This window comes from Periophthalmus magnuspinnatus, chromosome 10, assembly GCF_009829125.3.
Source record: "Periophthalmus magnuspinnatus isolate fPerMag1 chromosome 10, fPerMag1.2.pri, whole genome shotgun sequence".
NCBI lineage: Eukaryota > Metazoa > Chordata > Actinopteri > Gobiiformes > Gobiidae > Periophthalmus > Periophthalmus magnuspinnatus.
In genome coordinates this window covers 12,019,910-12,043,827 of record NC_047135.1, presented here as the reverse complement: position 1 = coordinate 12,043,827, position 23,918 = coordinate 12,019,910, and the positions used below count along the sequence as shown (strand labels likewise).

General features: G+C 39.1%; 1 protein-coding gene across 1 annotated transcript in view; it reads left to right on the top strand.

Moving 5' to 3' along the window:
• Nucleotides 1-23,918, top strand: part of tenm1 (teneurin transmembrane protein 1) — a 431,225-nt gene that overhangs the window by 328,933 nt on the left and 78,374 nt on the right. Inside the window, exon 22 of the mRNA XM_033974050.2 lies at nucleotides 11,805-12,037. Coding sequence (XP_033829941.1) covers nucleotides 11,805-12,037 — 233 coding nt within the window. The remainder of the gene's footprint in view (nucleotides 1-11,804; nucleotides 12,038-23,918) is intronic.

The window sequence follows — 23,918 nt, the reverse complement described above, 5'->3', positions numbered from 1 at the left end:
TAACATACTTGATCCCCTCTCCTCGACAAAGCCTCAAAACTGCAAAACAAATCCTCATTGAAATTACACACTTGGCCGTGACAAATTGTTAATCTGGAAATCAGCCAAAAATGTCAAGGATTTTGTGAGTTAAAGGATTACAGAGCAGGGGCTGTTGTATTGCTTGTTCCAGACACAGAAAGTGCCTAAGGACCAGAGAGACCTTGATATTGTCCGTAGCCCTGAGCCTTCGGAGCAGCAGCAGTGAGCCCTGTACACATTTCACGACAGAAGATTACACAGATGTTACTGAGTTTTAGTATCTGCATTTGCGTCGCTTCGTGTTATCAGGGTTACATTGGAAAAAAAGTGGCGAGCTTGTGGGTGTTTGTGACAGATGGGTTTTATCCAGTTTTAAAGAGAAAGAGGATTTTTCAAGATATCTCAGAGCATGCCAAAGTTTCCAAGCGTGGAAAAGGGATCACCAAATGTGGATCTGTGTTGTATTGGCGGGCTGCTGTTAGAACAAATATGTATTCAGAAATTCAAAATGACAAACTTTTTTTGTTTTTCCTTTTGTCTGTCTGTTCCTTACAAACGGGCAGGGGGATAAAATAATTCATTGTTTCATATTTAAACACACAAAAACAATAAAAATGTTACCAACCAGCTGGTAATAGTACCTCAGTTGGTAGTGCATTTGTTCAGTGATCCGAAGGTTGGTGGTTCAAATCCTGCTCTTGACATAAACATGATTGGTAGAGCGGTGCAGCAGCGACACTTCACCCACCTTGCCCCCAGTGTCTTTGTACACTGGTGTATGAATGTGTGAGTAGTTCCTTGATATAAAGTTGCTTTGAGTCCATGGAAGATGGAAAAGCATTACTCAAACCACTTCAAAATAAAATAAAAGATTGACAGTAGACATTAGATTTGTTAGATACTATTTACATATAATAATAATAGCAGTAATAATAATAATAATAGTAGTAGTTAGGATATTACTTCTTTACTAACCACACAAAGTGCAATACAGTTAACATTATTACAAGTAGTAGTAACTGTAGTAAAATTGTACTCCCCAACTCACCCCAATCCATTTCATCAGGCTTGGAACAAATAGTTGGTACATTGGCTGTCCCTTTTTTTTGCTTGCTTTGCTTGTTAAAAGAACGGATTTTGTGGATACATCTCTTTTTTTTTTAAATGTATTCTGTCCCAAGGCATTTCGGATACCCCTCTCCTCACCCCTCCTCACCCGGGACACCCCATCGTAGATCCTGCTTCCTCTTTCTCTTCTGCTCTGCTCTAACTGTGCGCACCATGTTAGTTGTTCCCTTTTATTCCATACTATTGTTCTTCCAAGTCAAATGCATTAATTATTCATCCATATTCTCCTTTCAAAGCTTTTCACTCAGTTCCCTGCAAAGTGCCTATGGGCCAACAACCAAACCAAAAGGGTCTGTGTATAGGGGATGTACTCAGAGCAAGAAACATGGTCTATTGCCTGCTTTAAAGTGCATATGAGGTTTTTGTGTTTTTGTAATTATTACTTGCTTTGGTGAGATATTATCTGTGCTAAATATGTATCAGTGCTTTACATCAATCAAGTAGCAGTTTGTGGATTTTTTTTTTTCAAATGACAAAAAAAAAAACAAAACAAGAAGGAGCACTGAGTTAATTTTTTTTTAAATGAAATAAAAATAAAATAAAATACTGTATGTCATCAAATGCAGACTATTTCATCACAAGGAAGGCATTTTTTTTAAACCTTCATTTAACAAAAATAGAGGTGTTCTAATGTGTTTTTATTGCCAGTTTAATCATAAATTTTGTGCAGTTTAGACATAGACTGTATATATGAATGGACATAGCTAATGTGCTAGCTGCCGCCCGCGTTAAATAAATAGGAAGTGATCATGGCCCCACATCAACTCTGGCTCCAATTCACTTTACATTGAACATTTCTCACCTCTCTCTCTCTGTAAGTGCTGCAGTGAGCCTCGTAATTTTTGTCTTAAAATGTACGTATTAACCCACTCCCCATTAACCTTAAATTATCGTAGTGTACTGGGAAACACAATTAAAAATAAATATATATATATATATATATATTTTTTAATAAAAATAAAAAACTAAACTAAGACATGATTTTTAGTAAAGTCTTAAATCTAATATTTTGGTGAAATGAGTATAACCTATCACATGCTCTTTAAAAAAGAAACAGGAGTGGAGCATTATCAGCAAGTACAGGCAGTCAATTGAGAGGCAGTAACGAACAAGCCGATCCCAGTAATCTGCGAGTAGTGTTGTTCATGGATTAGTCACTATTACCATTATTGTTGCGTTCAGCGAGCACATGTTCTGATGCATTACGGGAATGAAACCTATAAAGCATACTGTCCAAATGTTCTGGAAGAAATGTATAGTGCAATGGACTATTTGAATGGCATTTATAGTATGTTGCTTGTTCAAACGTATTTGTCAATTGGCTTCAGGATCCAGGTGACTTCGCTAATGTAAAAAATCTAAAAATTCCAACTACAATGTGAATTAATTACTGAAAGCTAACATAGAACTATTACCAAGCCAGCTACAACGTGCCAAACCAGGTCCAGTAAATCAGGTCTAAACGAAGACCAAGTATTGATTGTAAACAATAATCTATCACTGACCCATGCCTAAACCAGGACTAAATGAGTTTTAAACTAGGTTCTAAACTCTTAATTCCAGACTAAATTAACTATCAGGTTGAAATAAGGATTTATGCGGCAATAAACCAGGACCAAATCAGTACTAAATCAGGACTGAAGCAAGACTAAACAGGACTCCACACTCTCTGGATGTTTTCGCACTGGCACCAGCACATGTTGGACTTCCATGCTTTTTAGGAACATTACATTAACTTGCATTAATTTCATGGAGACTGATCCTAACCTTAACTATAGTTACTACTTGCCTAGCCTTAACCTTAGCCTAAACTCTAACTAACATAAATTATTTTAACCTATATGTTAACATTTACTCCATTTAAGATAGTCCTGACCAAACCTATAGTTCAAGATCTGGAGGTGGTTCCACGGGCGCTGCACTGCGGCACTGGATAAAATGCAGAAGACAAATTTCCCTACGGATACAATAAAGTGTACTTTAACATTACCTTAACCTTTAAGTCATGTTGTTTAACTATTAAAAATGGATTTACATCACGGGAACCTGAGTTTTATACCCATAAGGGTGTATACAGTTTCTAATCCACACAATGTGACATTACCTCATGAAAACAGGACCTAAACTAAACCTGGACTACACCATGCCAGAACTAAAATGGGCTCAACTTGGACCACAGCAGGATGAGTGTGAACACACCCTCTGTCTAAGCCAAGCCACAACTGAGGTGCATTCACACTTGTACATTCACCACATCACAAGTGGGACTAAACCAGGGCTAAAACTGAAACGACCAGGACAAAACAAGTACCAGCAAAAGACCATATTAAACCCGTATCAGAAATAAAACAGGCTGAAATTGGGGCCAAATAAGGTCAAATTTGAATGCAACCTAAATCGGGACTGGCCTATAGGACTAAACCAGAACCAAACGTGAACTAAACTCCTTGACTACCCCAGCCATCCATAAATAGTGTATAAGAGTTGAGAAGCACTTGAATGAGGTTTCATAGCAGTGTAGTGAATGCACTTTGTTACTGGGTGGATAACTCTCTCTGGGTCCAGGCCTAAATAATGCATGTGCAGTTCAGCTCCCACTTCAGTAAACAGTTAATGGACTCTGTGACTGGCAGGCTCCTGCTCTCATCGGACTATGGTTTATTTTCATTTTCTCCCCTTCGTATTATGTGAAAACTCCAGCTAATAACTCATTGAGACTATCTGCTTTCTATTCAATTAAGTTAGAGACAGCCAAAGCAAAAATGGCAGAATCACACTTGAACCTGTGAAATGCAGGTGCAAAGATAAAACTATAGAAAGTCTCCACATTTTAATTTCATTTGTGAGATATTGTTCAGGAGGTGGTTACAACAAAAAGAGGAGCAGAGGTGAGTCATTGAGTTTAATTGACAGAAAGACTGTGTCCAGACCTGACACCTAATTTCACACTACAAAGTAATAGCTCAAATATGGGCCCATGCAAAGCTAAAGGTGTGGAGCTACACAATTGAATTTAATGACAATATGAGCTGTGAGTTTAAAAGATGAGCACTGTGCTTATTTAGCCTGTGTGTAATTTACTATCTGGAAGACATTGAAGTAGTAGTAGTAATAGTACTCGTAGTAGTAGTAGTAGTAATAGTACTCGTAGTAGTAGTAGTTTGTCTTTCTTTGTACACTGCGGGACTAATACAGGCATATCTTATCTTAGTAGTAATAGCATTTATAGTAATAATAGTTATTGTAGTAGTATACTAGAGGTAGTAGCAGTAATAATAGTAGTATCAGCAGTAGCAGTTGTCATAGTAGCAGGAGTAGCAGTAGTAGTAGTAGTAGTATTAGTAGCAGCAGCAGCAGTACCACCAGTAGTAGTAGAAGCAGTAGTACCAATAGTAGTAGTAGTAGTAGCAATTATAGTAGTAATAGTTATTGTAGTACTATACTAGAGTTAGTAGCAGTAGTAGTAGCAGCAGTAGTAGTAATAGTAGTAGCAGTAGTAATAATACCTAACACTTCAACAACGTTTTTCATGACACTCAAAGATGATTCACACAGTTTGTTACAAACCGTTTCCTAGGGGAAAAAAAGGAAGGCAACACACGATAGTATAATAAAATAAGTAACCTTTATGTAGATAAATGAAGGGCATTTAACAACTTAGGATTTCAATACAAAACATAAAGTCAACAAAGGGAGGCTCTAAGAGTAAAGTACAAAAAATCAAATCAAATGGCATGCCAATTCACAGACAGAATCTGGCAGCCAGGAGTAGCAGGAAACTCCTCCTACTCCTTTAAACTGGAGCGGCCACAGGTGTAGGGCGATGATTGGCCAAGCCTTGATTGTCCCTCTAATCGCATGTAGAGCAGGGCTGTCAATCAACACCAGCTGTGGGACACACTGAAGGGGCCGAGGGAGAGGAAGAGAGAGAGAGAGAAAAGGGGAGAGGCACACAGTAGGAGGGGCTAGAGGCCAGGGGCCGTAACACAGTTCAAGACAAAACACAAATGAAAGAAACAGATAAAAGGAGATGCAGTTATTTGAAGGTAGTTTCGAACAGGTGAGTTTTCAGGGCTGTTTTGAAGATGATGAGTGTGGATGAGACTCTGATGTGTTTGGGCATGGAGTTTCAGAGGGTGGCAGCAGCAGCAGAAAAGGCCGTGTCTCCCCACGTCTTATGTTTAGTCCTGGTGGGGGGAGACAAGAGGCTGAGTAGTAGCAGTAGTAGTAGTAGTAGTAGCAGCAGTAGTAGCCGTAGCAGTAGCATCAACACTACTAGCAGCAGCCGTAGCAGTAGCATCAACACTAGTAGTAGTAGCAGCAGTAGCAATAGTAGTTAATACAGCAATAGTAGCAGATGTAGTACTAGTAGCAGCAGCAGTAGTAGCGGCATCAGTAGTAGCCGTAGCAATAGTAGCAGTAGCAGCAGTAGTAGTGACAGCATCAGCTGTACTAGTAGCAGCAGTAGCAGTAGTGGCATGTGACATTGTAGTAATTTACTTAATTTTCATGGAATCATTATGATTATTGATAATAGCAAGGAGGATGGTTAAGTTACAATATTTTGCTGCAGGCCGCCTATTCAATTACTAAGTTATGGTTTATTTGCTATTGTGTGTGCTGTTTTTATCAGAAAAGTAGGAAGGATATATTTTTTGTTATATCTTTACATGTTTCTTCTATTGGAAATAAAAGTTACAGTAACTCACATCTAGTGGATATAACACTTGAGGGGTTGAAGCTTCAAAAATGGACTTGAATCAAATGACAATAACATAAGGTACAAGCCTAATGAACCAGAGCAGTGCTACGGTACATATGTCTCCTGTACACGGCCGCAATTACTGCAGTTGGCACTCCTCCCACGCGCGGTACAGGATCCACTGTCAAGAAGAGGCTAAGTGGAGGGATTTGCATTTCAGTATCATGAGAGAAGAATACATAATGTCATACCCCACAGCTATCTGATCTATTTGTGAGTTAGTGTTCGCTTTTGTTTAACTGTCCACACTGATGAGCCATAGACTTTTAACTTCTTGAACCACACAAAATTAGAAATGCTCAACCTGTTAATTCCATGTTCCCGAGGTAGTAACATGTAATATGAGAAACACCTTGCTATTTTTAGGTGACAATAAAAAAATTAAATAAAATAAAAAATTGATTACTTTGTACAGGACACCAAATGGTCACAAGATAAATGGTCATATTTTTATATATAGCGATTTTCTGTCATACACCAGTGTACACAGACAGTTGGGCCAAGGTTGGGTAAGTGTCTTGCCCAAGGACACAACAACAGCATTCATCTGTGGGAGCCTGAATCGCAACCGCCAACCTGGGGGTGAGTGGATCACACCGCTCTATCAAAATACATACATACAAAACTACGTAAATACACTGCCTTATTACTGACAAACTACAAACAGATTTAAAAGATGAGATCATAACATGGCAATCGTCTGAGATAAAAAAATAAAATAAAAAAAATAATAATAATAATACAAAAAATAATAATAATAAATGGGTTGTTCAAGCATCTATAAGCATTCACATGTCTACATCGCTTTTAACACATGGATAGCAAGACACATTTTATTCTCCAGTTTATTCCTAGATAAAAAGTCAAGCTGCTCTGACAATTTAGCTTCCAAATTTGGTGCATTATCACTGTTTATGTCGTCTTCTGTTTGGAGAAATAAATTGGTACAAGACTGTGTGACAAGGCAAGTTTCCCGTGTCCGCCACATTTTCTAAACAGTAAGTTAAACTGAATTAAAATGAACCAGTTTATAGAGATCTGCTTTATACTTTTCAAATCTAAACTTTAGTCTAAATCAAGCATTTTTCTTTCGTTTTCAAAACCAGTATTCAGATCCAAGGCTATGTACATGACCAATTAAGAAAAATCTTGATTATAGATCTATCTTATGGACCCTATTGATAGCATTGCCAGGCATTTAGGTATGTAGTCTGTTGTTACCATGGTAACAACAATTTACCGTACATTTCGTATTATAAGCCGCTACTTTTTTTCCACGCTTTGAACCCTGCAGCCTATACAGCAGTGCGGCTTATTTATGGAATTTTACTGGATAACGGCCCCTGGGGGGCGCTCTCTAGCTGTAAACGTAAAAGTGAGACAGACATGGGGAAAGATTCTGCTCTGAAGAATTCACTAGTTTTGATTTTGAATGATCATTTTGCACATCATGAAATGGACATGATGCAGTTTTTAAGATAAAGAAGGAAATAGAGCAGGGGTCGACAACCTGTAACACGCAAAGAGCCATTTGGATCCACTTTCCACGTAAAATAAAACACTGGGAGCCGTAAATACTTTGTGACATCTAAAATGAAGATAACACTGTGTATAATAATAATAATGTAACGGAATAATGTAGGTTTTATTTTCACGGACAAGCCTTCTACATGTGACAGATAAATATGGCAAAAATAACTTCAGTGCATAAAAAAAATACAACTCACTAAACCGCTGCATCAGTGTGAGCCCTGCGCTGATTATGTGATTATGTCTACTCCGCAGTTTCTTTAAAAAAAAAAAAAAAAAAAACAACTCTAAAAGCATATCGTTTAATCCCAGGTGCTTATTCTCCATGTGCCAAAGCAGTTTTGAAGGTTTCATTGCCTCATTTGCTTTTCCCGCATATTACGCAGAGCGGACTGTGCGTGAGAGTCACCTGTAGCGACAAATCCAGATTTTAAGTAGGCATTGTCTGTTAAATTAATCTTTGTTTTTCTTGGAGGTCGTAGTCTCCTCTTCTGGCTCCTCAGTTGTCATTTTCCCCTTTGTTAAAAGCTCTCCAAAGACTTTTGTTTTGGCTCATTTTCACACGCTTGTGGCTCTACTTTTGGGCGACATGTCTGATGTGTTATACGTGAAACGTCATCGCGGAGACAAGAGCAGATAATATACTTGCTACTACATCAAATAGATTTCTGTAGCGATTTCCAGCAGGATTTTCATGATACATCTACGGACGAGTTTATTAGTGTGTCATTAGGGATGGGCGAAAGTTGCTCCTGACCCCTGTGCGCACAGCGTCTGAAAATCAGGGCTCTTTACGCAGGTCTGTGTCAGTGTCTGTGTCTGTGAGACATGAGACGTGAGCGGTGTTTGTTTTGAACTTTGTTCCGCGAGTGTGACGCTTATTTTGAGCAACGAAAAATAAGAAAATATAATTTTATTTTAATAATCTTCCAATTTAAACTACAACAAAAAAGAGCTAACACAAATAAAATACACTTCAATTAAATACTTAAAATTTATTTTCCCAAGCCACGCAGAGCCGCAGTATAAGGCTGAAAGAGGCGCATGCGGCTCCGGAGCCGCGGGTTGCCGATCCCTGAAATAGAGCCACTGCACGTAAGCTCGGCATCAATGAATCCAACTTGGTCAATGTAAAAAGACGACAAAAGTTTTCAGAGGAAATAAAAGCAGATTTTCCGTGTTGGTGCAGTTTTATTTTCTAAACCTGCAGATGTGTTCATCCCGTGTTGATGTCGTGTTGGTGCCAATTTTCAGGCACAGTTTTTAAAAAAGCGTGTCGGTGCACCGTCTTTCTGTGTAAATATCTCATGTTACAATATGAAAACCTGCGGCTTATATTCAGGTGCGGCTTATATATGTACAAAATTGATTTTCTCTTCAAATTTAGCTGGTGCGGCTTATATTCAGGTGCGCTCTGTAGTCCGAAATTTACGGTAAATTAAGAGCATTTTTTTTCCCCTCAAATGTGGATTGTTTCTATAGTGACAAAAGTGCAGGGCTAGACTTTGGGCAAAATAGCTGCTTATAATAGAATGAGATTTGTAGTTTGGTTTCTTTATTATTTTGTAGTTTCGCTTTAATTCAGTTATAATTTATCCACTCCCACAACACATACATTCACAAAAAACAAGCCTAGTTTATATGGAAAGCTCTCCAACAGTCATTTATTTTCATTTGCTCAGTCCTATTGATTTATAGTACCAAAAAATCATTAAATAAAAATCAGATGGAAATAAAAAACAAAGTCTCGATTGCAAGACCCAAACATGCATGAAATAATTGGAGTAGAACTTTGAGTAAGCTTATGGTGAGGAACACTGTTAAATGCTCATAAAAGTTGATTTTACGTAATGAGTCCCCATAAACACACAACTCTTTAGCCAATGCAACCTGTAATAAATGTTACTCAACTTCAAAAATGTATAGTCTGATATTGGCTGTTCTACGTGATCTTTTCCCATAGTCCTATCCTTCCCTTCAACATGACAACACAATGCAACCGCCAAAAGCCATTGAGTATAATTGGGCCATGTCTTTCTTCCATCTTCATCCATTTTACAAGCCTGCTGTATGCATTTACCTGCATTTCCGATGTTCCTAGAAACCTACATTTTGAACACAACAAAGCGAACATTCAAAACCGCTTTTCCCAGCCCCAATCACATCTCATGTCACAGATAGTGTACGGAGCGTGCTTGGGTTTAGCTTGGCTTCAATTATGCAGCTTTCTACTACAGCCAGTCTGCACATACATATATACATAAGCTCTCTTATCTGGGCATACCAAATTTATACTGACAAACACAAGACTGTGACTATAAACCACACTGTCGCAGAAACAGGCTTGTGGCATCTCTCGGAGCATTGCGAGCCTCCATAGACTGACAATAATGTGTATGTATATTACGGCACAGCAGCTCGGGGAACATAAAAGGAAGAGAGATTGGCATAAGGAGGATTTTCTCAACAAATATAAAGTGAAATACTGCACCAGTGAGCGTGATATTAAATCAAGTTTATCATCTTTGTATATTTCAATATTGTAGTTGTTACTGCTCTCTCAAACTTTAAAGGAGCAATAAGTTACTATTTTTGATCGAGAATGTCATATCACAGTGGCTTTCAAACTTTGACAGACGTTGACAGACATGTCATGACTAATCAATACTAAAAGTAATAAATCTGTGAAATCCAAACCAAAAAATGTCTCCAAAACAAGGCTAAACTCAAAACTTAAACTTCAAAACTGGGACTCTGCACCAGGACTAAAAAAGGACTACAATGGGACTGTGATGGCTCTTTAATGAGTAATGATGACTATTAGACTAACGTCATCAGTGAGTGTTTTAATACTCATCCATGATGATCTGGAGCACAGCAACTCAAAAACACTTGCCATAACAGAACAAATGCCATTATTAAACCAAAATGTGAATTTGATCAGAATACACTTTGTTTGTAAACCAAGGCTAAACCAGGGTTAAATCAAGACTGAACCAAATCCAAAACAGGAATTAACTGTTCTAAGTGTCACTAGTGAGCCTTTTGTATCTAAATTATTATTCAGGATGAGAGGGATGAAAAATCAGCAGAGTTGTATTTAGGGCTGGCCACTGAAACTCAGTTCCAAGTAGGAACCAACCAGAAAGGTTTGTTCGATGCCAACTTCTGGTTCCTTGGCTTTAAATGACTGTCTATGTGCCAATGTACATACAGCACGGATTTATTTAACAGCAGCACATATGCTCATGCGTCATGACTGTACCCTGCACAAATGAATGGCAGCAGTCACATTTTAACATAGGGCTGTACATCTGTGCAAACCAAGCACAGTGTGTCATATTACCGGCAAAACGGAAGAGCTGAAGAAACAGCGTGTCCAGAGTTACAACTTGTATCCATCTGAAAACACATCATGTCTCCAGTGCAGCGCCTTTACAATGTCTCAAAGTCAAAGTGTTGTGCCTAATAATAAATCCACATCCAGTCACATTCTGCAGTTGAAGCCAAACAGATAATATGAACCAAAACTCTGCCAAAATCCTCCTCTTCCTCAGCCCCGGTAAAACTGTAATTCACAAATAAATGTGGTGTAGTAAATACACTGTCTGGCCAAAAAAAAAGTCACCACCAAAAAAAAAGGTCACACACTCTAATATTTTGTTGGACCACCTTTAGCTTTGATTACATCACACATTCCCTGTGGCATTGTTTCGATGTCTCCTCCTCCGTCCAGGTAGTAAAAGAGTAAAGTTATTTATCAAAACAAAGAGCTGTGTTCCGCAGAGCTGCCTCTGATCTAAAATGCAGCAGGCAGCGAAAAACAAAAGTGAAACTAAATGTGTGTGTGTCCAGGTGAGGATCAGCTGTGCACTCTGGTTCATCTGCACTCAGATTTGTTTTGAGTTATAACTGAACATCATATACCCAAATACTGTGTTTTAAAATATGAATTGCCATAATAACATAATATAGGGATTGAAGGTTTTTTTTATCAGTTTTTTTTTATTTTTTTTTTTATATATATAATATTGGCCATTAATTTACACAAAAAAAAAGAAAAATACAAGCACTGAAAAAAAAAGAACCGTTAAGGTACTGCTATTGAACAAAATCAATCAGTACGTCAGCCCTAGATGTCATAGCAATAGACAATTCAAAAGAAGATATTATATTTTTTGAGTGAGGAAAAGTGGCGCCTATAAGCATGAAACCCATGAATACTTACATGAACAGTGTTGTGTTGTGAAGCTTCATCCCATAGTCTGACAAACACGCATTGCGCCGTATGAAACATGTTTGAATTACCATAAAATGAGTCCACTGCTTGGTTTAATGACTTGTTTTTTTTTTTCTTCCACAGCACTAGCCCAGCCCATAAGTACTACCTGGCCATGGACCCAATGGGAGAGGTGCTGTACGTGTCTGACACCAGCAGTCGCAGAGTCTATCGCGTCAGGAACCTAGGGCAGCCCAAAGACCCGTCCCGAAACCTGGAGGTGGTGGCTGGGACGGGCGAGCAGTGTCTCCCCTTCGACCAGAGCCACTGTGGAGAGGGCAGGAAGGCAACGGAGGCAGCGCTCAACAATCCACGAGGTAAGAGGCAGACATATTTGTTTTACTGCTGAAAGGAATACTGCAAAATAGGGATGGGACAAGATCTTGTGCCACAAAATCTTGCAAGCAGAATCACCGCAAGACTGTGCTCACATGACAAAAATGATCTCATCAGATTTACCCTGAACTCAGAGCCAAGAGCTGGTGAGATATAATTTGAGAAGTTGTAGTTCGTTAGTTGTAGTTGTGAACTGGATCTCACTATTTATCTATTAAACATCTCGTCTTGTCCCGCTCTAGTGGATCACTTCTTGTGTCATGTGTCCTCTTGTGAAAATTGTGTTTCATCCCACCATTAGACTGTATAAAGAAGTGGAGTATGACGTCACCCATAGTGTTCGGCTCCAGTCAAATGAAGCTCATCAAGGCTAGCAGTTATACAGGCGAATTTAGAGTAGGGACATGGCACTTACAAACTCTGTCAATTAAACTTATTGCTAATGGTTGAGTGAGCGACCTTGGGGAAAGAAGCCACCTGATTTGTCTGTTATGAATGTTCTTATCTTGATTCACGGACAAAATAGCTAAAAAAAAACAAACACCAGGATCATGTAGAGTGGGTTAATGTGGACATTTTAAGGCCAAAATGATGAGGCTTACTGCAGCAATTACAGAACCAGGGGTGACAGTTTTTCAATATAAAATGAATTTGAGCCAGAGTCAATGGTGCTGGAAGCACACCCATGACCCCTTCCTATTTGGAAGGTGGCAGCTAGCGCATTAGCTATGTTCATTTATATATACAGTCTATGGTCCCAGCCCTACTGCAAAGAGCTTATATGGTGACAAAACAAAAGGGGCTTAGAGGAAACACAAAGTTACACAAAGGTTGGCAGCTAATTTCCAACTCCTCTCAAGGCCAATTAATAGGTTGTGTTTTTTTAGCAAGACACTTTTATACAGCCTGTCTAAGGTTGGCCGCACACTAGTGGATAGATATGACTTCACTGTCCCAGAGGGAAACACAATAGACAAGTGATAATTTGTTTAGGCCAGTTTTAAGCCTTTCATCTCAGAATCTGCAGAATTATCTTGCCTGGCCATCCAAGACTACTTTTACAATACTTTACAAAGACATGTGAGTCTAGAAAGTATCTGTCTTCTTGATTACGAATAGTTGAATTAACCAATCACAAACACATGGTCCATTCCTGTCAAAACAAGTGTGGTGGCTTACAAGCAAAGAGAACACAAAGGACTGGAAAGTTAACAGCACAGATTTTTGCAGAGCCAAGAGGTGAAGGGCCAAACGCTAATTCTAAGGTAAAGGAAGTTAGCGTTATGGTTATTCAGCTCTGAATGTTACAGGAATATCCAAGAGGAGATGTTTGCCTTGTGACACAAATTAGCGGCTGTGATTGGACCATCCAAAAATTGGACTGTTGTCTGATGCACTCCAGGGAGGTAGGGAGTAGGAGGGGCAGCCTTTTTGTTACAATGGCATTCAAACAAACCGTGTGCCAAATCTAAATAATGTTCCAAAGTGAGGAAAAAATACAGGTCTTCAAGAGTTTTTCATAGATCAATATCCCATTTTGTTTTTCTGTCGTTGTTATCTTGAGCCCTAATGTTCTCCTGCTTCAGTCTGTACAGAATTAAATAGTCTACCAAAGCTGCTATGTGACCCTGTATAATCCCTGTGTTCAATCAGAGATGTGAGATGAGACACACAGCACTCACCTCATCTTCATGTTGAACTGAGGAATCGTTCTTTGGTGAAGAGTTCTTTAATTTTCCTATAACTTATTAGTATTAATATGTGGCAGTATTACCTTTACACTTAATTTATTTGAGTCAACTTTTATGCTCTGTAAATTACATCTATATCATCTGTAGATAATCTCAAGAGAAGCGGTGATAATGAAATGTAATGAAGTTGTTTTGCGGTTGAGATGTTTGTGACTGGTGCATCTTATGGGAAAAGCATATGCTTTTGCTTGTATTTGCAGTTTTATCCCTTAGGCTGTATTTGATGTTGTAATCTTTATACTTAGTATATTTTCATATTCTTGTGTATTGCTTGGCCACTTGCTTGAAAATGGCCATCCACTCCATCCAATCCATTTTCTTTCTCAGGCCAGCTGAGAGACATAGTCCCTCTAGCATGTCCTGTGACTTCCCCAGGACCACCTCCCACAGGGACGTGTCTGGAACACCTCATTAGGGAGGTGTCCAGGAAGCATCCGAAATAGATACCCGAACCTGACTGAGCTCCTCGCCCTATTTATAAGGGAGCGCCCAGCCCCCCTGCAGAGGAAACTAATTTCAACCACTTGTATCCACAATCTTGTCCTTTCGGTCATGACCCAAAGCTCATGACCATAGGTGAGGATAGGAATATAGACTGACTGGTAAATCGAGAGCTTTGCCTTTCAACTCAGCTCCTTCTTTACCACAATAGACCGATACAGTAACCGCATCACTGCAAATGCTGCACCGATCCGCCTATCAATCGCAACTCCATCCTTCCCTCACTCGTGAACAACAGCCCGAGATGCTTGAATTCCTCCACTTGAGGCAAGGACTCTCGACCCACCCGGAGAGGGCAAGCCACCTTTTTCCGGTTGAGAACCATGGCCTCGAATTTGGAGGTGCTAATTTTCATTTTCAGCTGGTCCAGTGTTCCGCGACTGGGACAAAAACCACACTGCTCCTCCTGGATCTGAGGTTTGACTATCGGTCGGATTCTCCTCTCCAGTACTCTGGAATAGACCTTACCGGGAAGGCTGAGGACTGTGATTCACCTGTAGTTGGAACACACCCTCCGGTCCCCATTCTTAAACAGAGGGACCACCACCCCGGTATGCCATTCCACAGGCACTGAGATTTAAGATACTGAGGACGGATCTCATTCACCCCCGGAGCCTTGCCACCGAGGAGCTTGCCAACCACCTCAGTGACTTCAGCCAGAGTGATAGATGAGTCCGCCTCAGAGTCCTGCTTGGAAGACATAACAGTGGGATTGAAGAGCTCTCCACCCACACTGTAAACAGTGTTGGTGAAACACTGCTTCCCCCTCCTAAAGCGTCAGATGGTTTGCCAGAATTTCTTTGAGGCTTACTGATAGTCCTCCTCCATGGCCTCCCCGAACTCCTCCCAGTCCCGAGTTTTTGCCTCTGTGACTGCACGGGCTGCGGCATGCTTGTCCTTATGGTACCTGTCAGCTGCCTCAGGAGTCCCACAAGCCAACAGGTCCTGATAGGATTCTTTCTTCAGCCTCACAGCATCCCTTACTTTCGGCGTCCACCACTGTATTCGGAGATTGCCACCGCAACAGGCAGCAGAAACCTTGCGACCACAGCTACGAGCAGCCACATTGACAATGGAAGTGGAGAACTTAGCCCACTAGGACTCCATGTCCCCAACCTCCCCTGGGATGTGGGAGAAGCTTTCCCGGAGGCGTGATGGGGCCTCATGATACCCTTGGGTCTCTCAGGTCTGTCTGGCTTCCTCCTCTGCCAGCGGATCCAACTGACAACCAGGTTGTGATCGGTTGACAGCTCTGCCCCTCTCTTCACCCGAGTTTCCAAGACACGCGGCCGAAGGTCAGGTGACACGGCAACAATGTCATCAATCAATGTCATCAATCTCCGACCTAGGGTGTCCAGGTGCCATGAGCACTGATGCCCTTGTGCTCAAATATGGTGTTTGTTTTGGACAAACTGTAACTAGCACAGAAGTCCAATAACAGAACACCACTCAGGTTCAGATCACGGAGGCCGTTCTTCCCGATCACTCCTCTCCAGGTGTCACTGGCATGCATGGGCGTTGAAGTCCCCCAGTAGAACAATGAAGTCTCCAGTCGGTGTACTATCTAGTACCCCTCTCAGTGACTCCAAGAAGGTCGGGTACTCTGCACTGCTGTTCGGCCCATAAGCCGACACAACAGTGAGAGACCTGTCACTGACCCACTCGTTCGCCGGGGTGCCCTCCAACATGTGGCGGCTGAGCTGTGGAGCTATGAGCGAGCCTACACCAGTTCGCTGCCTCTTCCCATGGGCAGTGTCAGAGAAGTGGAGGGTCCAACCCCTCTCAAGGAGTACCTGAGCCCAAGCTGTGTGTGGAGGTGAGTCCAACTATATCTAGACGGTACCTCTCAACCTCCTACACGAGCTCATGCTCCTTCCCCCCAGCGAGGTGACATTCCAGGGACCGGGTCGCCGAGACACCCATCCTCGACTTCTGCCCAGTCACCACTGTCTGCGGGTGGTGAGGGGACGGGTGCAGACTCACATCGTCCAGGCTGAGCCTGGCCAGGCCTCTGGGCAAAGGTCTGGCCACAAGGCGCTCGCATTCTAGCACCAATCCCATGCCTGGTTCCAGGATGGGGCCCCGGCTGCGCTATACTGAGCGACATCACGGTCCTTGTTTTATTTTATAACATAACGGTATTGTGAACTGCTCTTAGTCTGACCTAGGACCTAGGCCACCAACATAGCTTCTAGGATCTTTCAGGTACACAAACTCCCCCACCACAATAAGATGGCAGTTTAAGTGGGAATTGAAAATGAATTATTGATGAAAACAACATATTAACATTAACAAGTGTAGTTTTTTCCCTTCACTCTGCGCTAATTAACTCCCCCTTCAGAGCATTAAGGTAAGATAAGATATGCCTATTATCACCTTAGAATCACATGCATCCTAACCTAATAAAACTACTGCACAAACCATTAGGTTTGTCAAGCTGCTGTGTACAATTTTGTATCATGCTTTTGTATATTTATGGAAAATTGTCGTGTGGGAGCATGGGTGACGTAGGCTTGTGGGCTGAGCATTGAACAGAATCTCACTGCTAACCATAAGGAGGGTTTCAATAGGTACTGGAAGATGTTATAAAATTAGTCAAACATGCATCGATGATATGTAAAACCTCTTCAGGCATGTTTTTGATGAGGGAACAACGTTATAAAATGGTAGAAAGTAAAAAAAAAAAAAAAGTTGATTTTGCATAAGTCTTTCAACCCCTAATTCAGTGGTTCTCAAATAGTGGGGGTGAGATGCCGGGGGGCGTGTATGACTCCGCGTATGACACTGTAGATACTGTAGACAGTGTGTACGCAGCGCGCACACAGCAAAGAACAGGAGAGAGCGAACAGATCGTGACACAGAACAGTGAACAAGAGACACTTTTGATAATGAGACACTATGAAAAACATTTTAACAGGGATGAAAAGAAAGGTGGAGATAGACGGACGTAATGAGACGAAAAGTAAGACGAGGAAGTCTGATGAAGAGTATGGAGCACTGGGCTTCACCGTGACTCCAGTGGGACACGAGGACAGACCGGTGTCTGCTGTGGCAGTGGACAGTATGAAGCCAAATAAGTTAAGACACCACCTCATTACACCTCAGTCACGCTGATAAGACACTGGAGTTTTTTCAGCGTAAACATGCCAAATATTAACAACAATCATCCCGCTTTGTGAATGTCACTTAAACCAGTGAGCACTGTTAGCATCATGTAAGGTGGCGTACCAAATTGCTAAATTGCTTGTTTTAATTTGATATTTATTTAATTTGAATGTATTATTTTGATATTTATTTAATTTAAATGTCTTCATTTGATGTTTATTTATGTATTTATTTTTTTATTTTATATCTAATTAAATTTCATATTTTATTTTACGTGCTTCACAGAGCATCGATAGATATGTTAAAATAGAACTGATGTAGGCTAATATGTTTAATAAAATGAAAATAATGGGCAAAAAGGACAAAAATACAAATATATAACAAAATTACCTAGTGTTTACTTCTAACAAAACTTTACTTCTCTGAGTAGTTTTCAGACACACCATTTTTAACATAATTAACATATTTTACAGTGTAACGGTTCTTTCAGTTATGATCTGCAATTATTTGTGGTCTTACATAAGGAAATATGAGATATCATGTTTTGTCCAATTACATTAACCTGTGCTTATGTGTTTGCACTTCAGTAAGTATGCTTCTTTGTACTTCTTTTCTAATAATCAAATCTATATGTAGTACTAATTGTGCTGAGTTAACTACTATAGAGAATCTCTGAATACAGTGTTACTACTCTACCACAATAAAGGAGACGTACAAATCTTTTTGTGTTTATTTATGAAGAAGAACCCTCATATTTCTTTTAATAATTTCAAGTGTAATGTGTCAAAGGGTTAGAGAGGAAAATGTGTTATGTCCCAATTAAATATTCCACATTTTGGTGTAAAAATGAGTTAATGAGACAGCTATTTATTACATTTTGCAGAGTTAAAACACAATTATTTTTGCTACTTCAAATGCAGGTCGTGCACAGAAAAGTTTGATTAAAAAAATCCTAAACTGCAATTTGACTTTAACTAAATGCCAGCTGTATTCTGGTACAGTTAGGGGGCGTTCACTCTTGTGCATAGACTGCATTAAAACAGGGATTAGACCAGGACTAATCCAGGACTAGAATGGGATCAAACCAAGTGTCCATCTGGACTAAATTTTGCTCAAACCAGGTCCCAACAATAGCAAGGGTGAACACACCTTTACTCTTTCAATTCTTGGTACTCAGATTAACGTAACTTCAAAAAAATATGTTGTGGTGCATAATTGCAAATTCTAGGCTTCAAAACTGCTCGGTACTGTTGAGAAAAACATACTACACTTGTGGTGTTCTAATCAGCAATGAATAAATACAGGACAAATGGTGCAACCACAGACTGTTTTTAAAATGGACGTAGCTAACCTGCTAGTCGCCGCGTTCCAAATAGGAAGTGATCCATCGACTTCAGCTTCAGTTCACTTTACAATGAAAAATTGTTACCCCTCTCTCTGTAACTGTTGCAGTGAATCTCATCATTTTGGAATTAAAATGTTGCTATTAATCCGCTCTGCATGATCCTGGTGTTTTCATTTCACTATTGTGTCCGTAAATGAAGGTATGTTCGTAAATAACATATGAATCAGGCACCTTCTTTCCTCGAGGTCACTCTCGCTAGCATTAGCAACAGGTTTGATTAACTGTTCCTAAGCACTCACTCCATGCTAAATCAGAGGTGTGGGTGGGAAGGAGCGTTACCTTCATCAGCCTCGCTCTGGATTGGCTCTTTGGTTGCTATGATACTCGTGGTCAGAATTCCAGATATGGAACTCGGCTCCAAATTCGCAACTATAACTGCTAGCCTCGTCAAGATTCATTGGACAGGAGCTGAACGCTATGAATGACGTCACACTCACTTAGTCCACTTTGTTTTACAGTCTATGCGTGCAACACACTAACACAGCGGTCGTATTGCTTTGCCATGTTTCTACACTATAATCTAATACAACACTATGAAAGTATTCTAATTTGTATTCTACACATACAGTGCCGATTTGACCATATTGTGTTCAAAATACATTTGAATGCAGGTATTCAGTGTTCAGTTTACGTGAATACATGTTTAAAGTGTTCTTGCCATCATTGCTCATTTGTAAATTTAAATTAAACCCACTTAATTGTAGCGCACTATTGACTGTTGTGACTCATGTTTTGACTCAGTGTTACGTTTTAAGTGAAAATCATTTTGAATTGGTTCAGAGCTCCTGCTGTTTGTAAGAATCACACACAGTCATCACTGTAGCTTGGAGAGACTGATGGATTCACGCTGTTTAGGACTATTTGTTGACCTTAGAATCATTTTTTTTTTTTCCAAATTGATTTTCAACAGACATCACTTTACATTAACACTAATTAGAGATATGTCACTCAAACCTTAAAGGAAAAAGTGGTGTGTGTCTGAACAACGGTGACAATACAGAGGCATATGTTGTGTTTAAAGGTGAACCATGTCACTTTTCTGGTCCAACCCTTGCTTGTCTCCATGAAGATTTTATCGCTTTGCTTGAAATTGTCTAATGTTATATTGAACAGGAAGATTCAATTCAATTGTACTGTATTTATATAGCACAATTAAATTCAAATTCAACTTCGCACAGTGCTAAAAAATCAACAAAAACACAAATATATAGGTAATATGATACAAAGGCAATGAACAATAAAACAATAAAACACTAAGATATCCTGTCTAGCTTGTGTTAAATACCAGGGAGAAGATGTGGGTTTTCAGTCTAGTGTTACACTGTGTTAAAGACTGAGGGGATATGACAGGCAGAGGGCGCTGTTCCATAATCTGGGCGCTACCGCAGAAAAGGCTCTATCACCTCTGGTCTTGAGCCTGGCTTTGGGCACAGCAGCAAGCGCTGGTCAGCTGACCTCAGAGCTCTGGGTGCAGTATAGGGCTTCAGTAACTCAAATAAAGAGGACCCATAGAGTGCAGATATTTAAACACATCACTTCACATCAGACAAAGCAATAACATATTGCCAAGCAGGTGGCGGACCGTCCACCAGAAAAGTTACATAGTGGGTTTTTAATAGTGCTGACATATTACATTACAAACGTGTATTCATTCTGGCCATCCACCTCAGCATTTCAAATTTGCTGAAACTTTAAAGTGAATCATTTGAAAACAACATGAATACCACACTGTGACTATTATATATAATCATGTCTTGAAAGGGTAGACCACCTGCACTTCTTTGTAACAAATAACTCTCCTTTTAATGAAAATAACGCATTATGTGACCGCAGATTGGTGGTAAACAGGTTGTGTTCATGTTCATTTCAGATGTAGAAAACTTTTGTGTTTTTCCATGAAATATCAAAAGTTATATTCCACACATGTTGAACCCCATCACTATTATTATGTTATTGATTGACTTCAAAAACTTGCCGTATTAGTCATAGTGTTATCTTAGTCTGTTAGTCTTTGGTGTTGAATAATGACACCACTTTCTGAAGCTATCGTACACTAATTATTTAGCCTTTATGTTTATCGATACTGACAGAGAAGATTTTGAACTTTGTTCCATGTTTTGTTTCACATGGATAGGCCCAGTAATTACAGGTATATTAACCAAAACATAGGTCAAACCAACTCTAAACTGACAGTTAAACGGCAGCTTTCACCATTCTGACCTGTCCTCCAGCTGTAACATATTAAGTTGTGTTTTGTTTCAGTCACACATGTTTGAGTAACCCTTTATTATTAGTCTGTCTACATCTCCAAAGCTCAAAATGCTCTGTTCCTCACTGTGATGTCATGAAGCAGGGGATTCGAGGGTTGAAATTGAAATAAGTGATAAGTGATTCTGGTGAAGGTGTATGAAGTTTAAAAACAGAATGGAGCATTTCCTGTATTACCACAGAGTGTTTTCTGTTTGAGAAAAAAACTCAGCCTAAATATGCAGGGTTTGTGTGTTAAACGTGAATGAAACAAAACACAACTCCAGGTATGATTGTGACACACAACATTATAACATGGATCAGAAAACAGCAAAATATCGGCCCTGTAATATTAAAATGCCAACTTGTACTTGCATATAAACCCAGATTAACCAGGCTTTGCAATCAGAAAAAAAGGTTTAATTCACGGCAAAATGGATGGACTGTATTCAAATCCCGTAAAATCAGGCAGAGTGAGTCATGTTTGGGAGCTGACAAAAAATGGCTGCTGTGGATTATGAGGGAAGATGTCCTGACTAGGTCCTGAAGTTAACCCAAATACATTTCATTTTAGATCCACAAAGCCTGTACATCCTGCTCAAGCTGCTTAGAGGAGCACACTTTAGACAGTAATCCAGACACGATGCTGTGAAACGGTTAATCTCAAAACTCGTGCGTTGTAATCAGTGGTCGAAGAAGTACTCAGTTTTGTTACTTAAGTAAAAATAGAGATTCTGGAGCAAAATATACTTACAAGAATCACATGAAAAGCAAAACTATTAAAGTAGCTGTTGTAAAAATGTACTTTAAGAGTAAAATGTTGAAGTATTTTGGACATATTTAATAAGATTTAATTAAATTTTGTTCGACAGAAACAATGACGTTTTTTTGTTTTATTTTATATTTTGTTTCCTCAGACCTTGAACTTGTTAAAAATTAACCTTCAGTCTTTTCAGCAAGTCAAACAATAATTAAAAAATATTGTCAGTCCAGTTAAAAAATGTAGTGGAGTAGAAAGTTCGCGTACCTGCTTTCAAATGTGAAGTAAAAATCAATAAGTAGAGATACCTTTTTTTTTTTAACTTAAGTATACTACTTTTTTACTACTTTTAATTTATTATGTTACACCACTGGTTATAATCAGCATACACAGGAATGCATTGTTTTAATCTAAAGTGGGTTTACATATACATTATTGTAGTGTATTGGAGAATCTGGTATTAATAGACAGAAATGCTTGTCTGCTGAAGAAAACATTAAAAACATTACATTGATTTAACTGTCATAACTGTACTACTACTACTACTACTACTAGTAGTAGTAGTATGACTACTGCTGCTGCTTCTACTACTACTAGTGCATTCCTGTTTATACAGATCGTGTATGTGTTTGTATATTAAATCATAGAAGTATTTTGTGAATGGAGATTTAGCATTTACCATTAGGCCTGATAATTATAGTGGTAAACATCTTTGCTGTGATGGAGGTGCAGTCAGGAGATTGTGTTGTGACAAGTAAATTCTGTGTTATTATCTACACATTGCTGTTTAGATATCTGATATGTATAATATGAAAAAATAAAATAAATGAAATGATATAATGAAATTTACTTAAATATTAAATATATGAAATGATATAATGAAATTTACTTAAATATTAAATAAAAAAATAAAATTAAATTAACATCAAATGAATAAATTAAAATTAAATAAATATCAAAATAACACATTAACATTAAATAAATATCAAATTAAAACAAGTAATTTAGCAATTTGGTACGCCACCTTATATGATGCTCAGTGCTTGCTGCTTTAAGTGACATTTACAAAGTGGGATGATTGTTGGCAATATTTGGCACGTTTACGCTAAAAAAACTCCAGTGTCTTATCAGCGTGACTGAGGTGTAATGAGGCGGCGCCTTAACTTATTTGGCGTCATACTGTCCGCTACCAACATTTTCAGACACAGCAGACACCGGTCTGTCCTCGTGTCCCACCGGAGTCACGGTCAAAATCACTACATTTGAAGCTGTATCAGATCTCAAAATGTGCGCAAAATACATTTTACTCTTTAAGGACATTTTTAGACATTTTTAAACAAGTACTTTAATATTTTTATTTTAATATATTTTTTCATATGATACTTTTACTTGAGTTTATTTATTTATTTATTTTACCCGGGTATCTGCAATTTCACTTAAGCAGTAAAATTGAGTACTTCTTCTCCCACTGCAAAAATTTAAGTAGCCTATAAGAACTGCTCATACAACTTTTACTATTACTACTAGCAACATTATAATTGCACAAAGGTTTGATCAAATTCTTTCAAATGTGTTATACCACATACCCCTTATATAAAGAGTAAGAAGTAAAAGTTTTATATTTTGTTGTATTGATAGCTGTGAGACAGTGAAATCATTTACCCTAATGCTAGCGTCCGAGCAGTTATCCATCACTGATATTATCATTGTGTCCACTAGGCTTTATTGTATTTTAATTTAAGATAATGCCCTTTCTAATGCCCTCACAGACTGTTCCATCCACTATCTAATGTAAAAAACCTATTTGTGATCCATGTAACTAAATGTGATGCATTACAGGGCCAGATTCTGCAAAATGATGTTGCTTATGTAGGTGTTTTTCCTTAGGCATAGACATAGAGGTCAGGATAACTGATAGTTGTTGCTCTTTTCACTGGGCATCTTGGCCATTATGTCGCTGATGTCTTGTATTTTGGGAAAGCCATAATAGAACTAGATTGGGCCTATGGGGGCTGTATTAGTGGCTAAAGCATGCAAAAGTAGGAATAATGTGTGGTCTGGAATCACCAATCACACCCACACACCTGGACCTC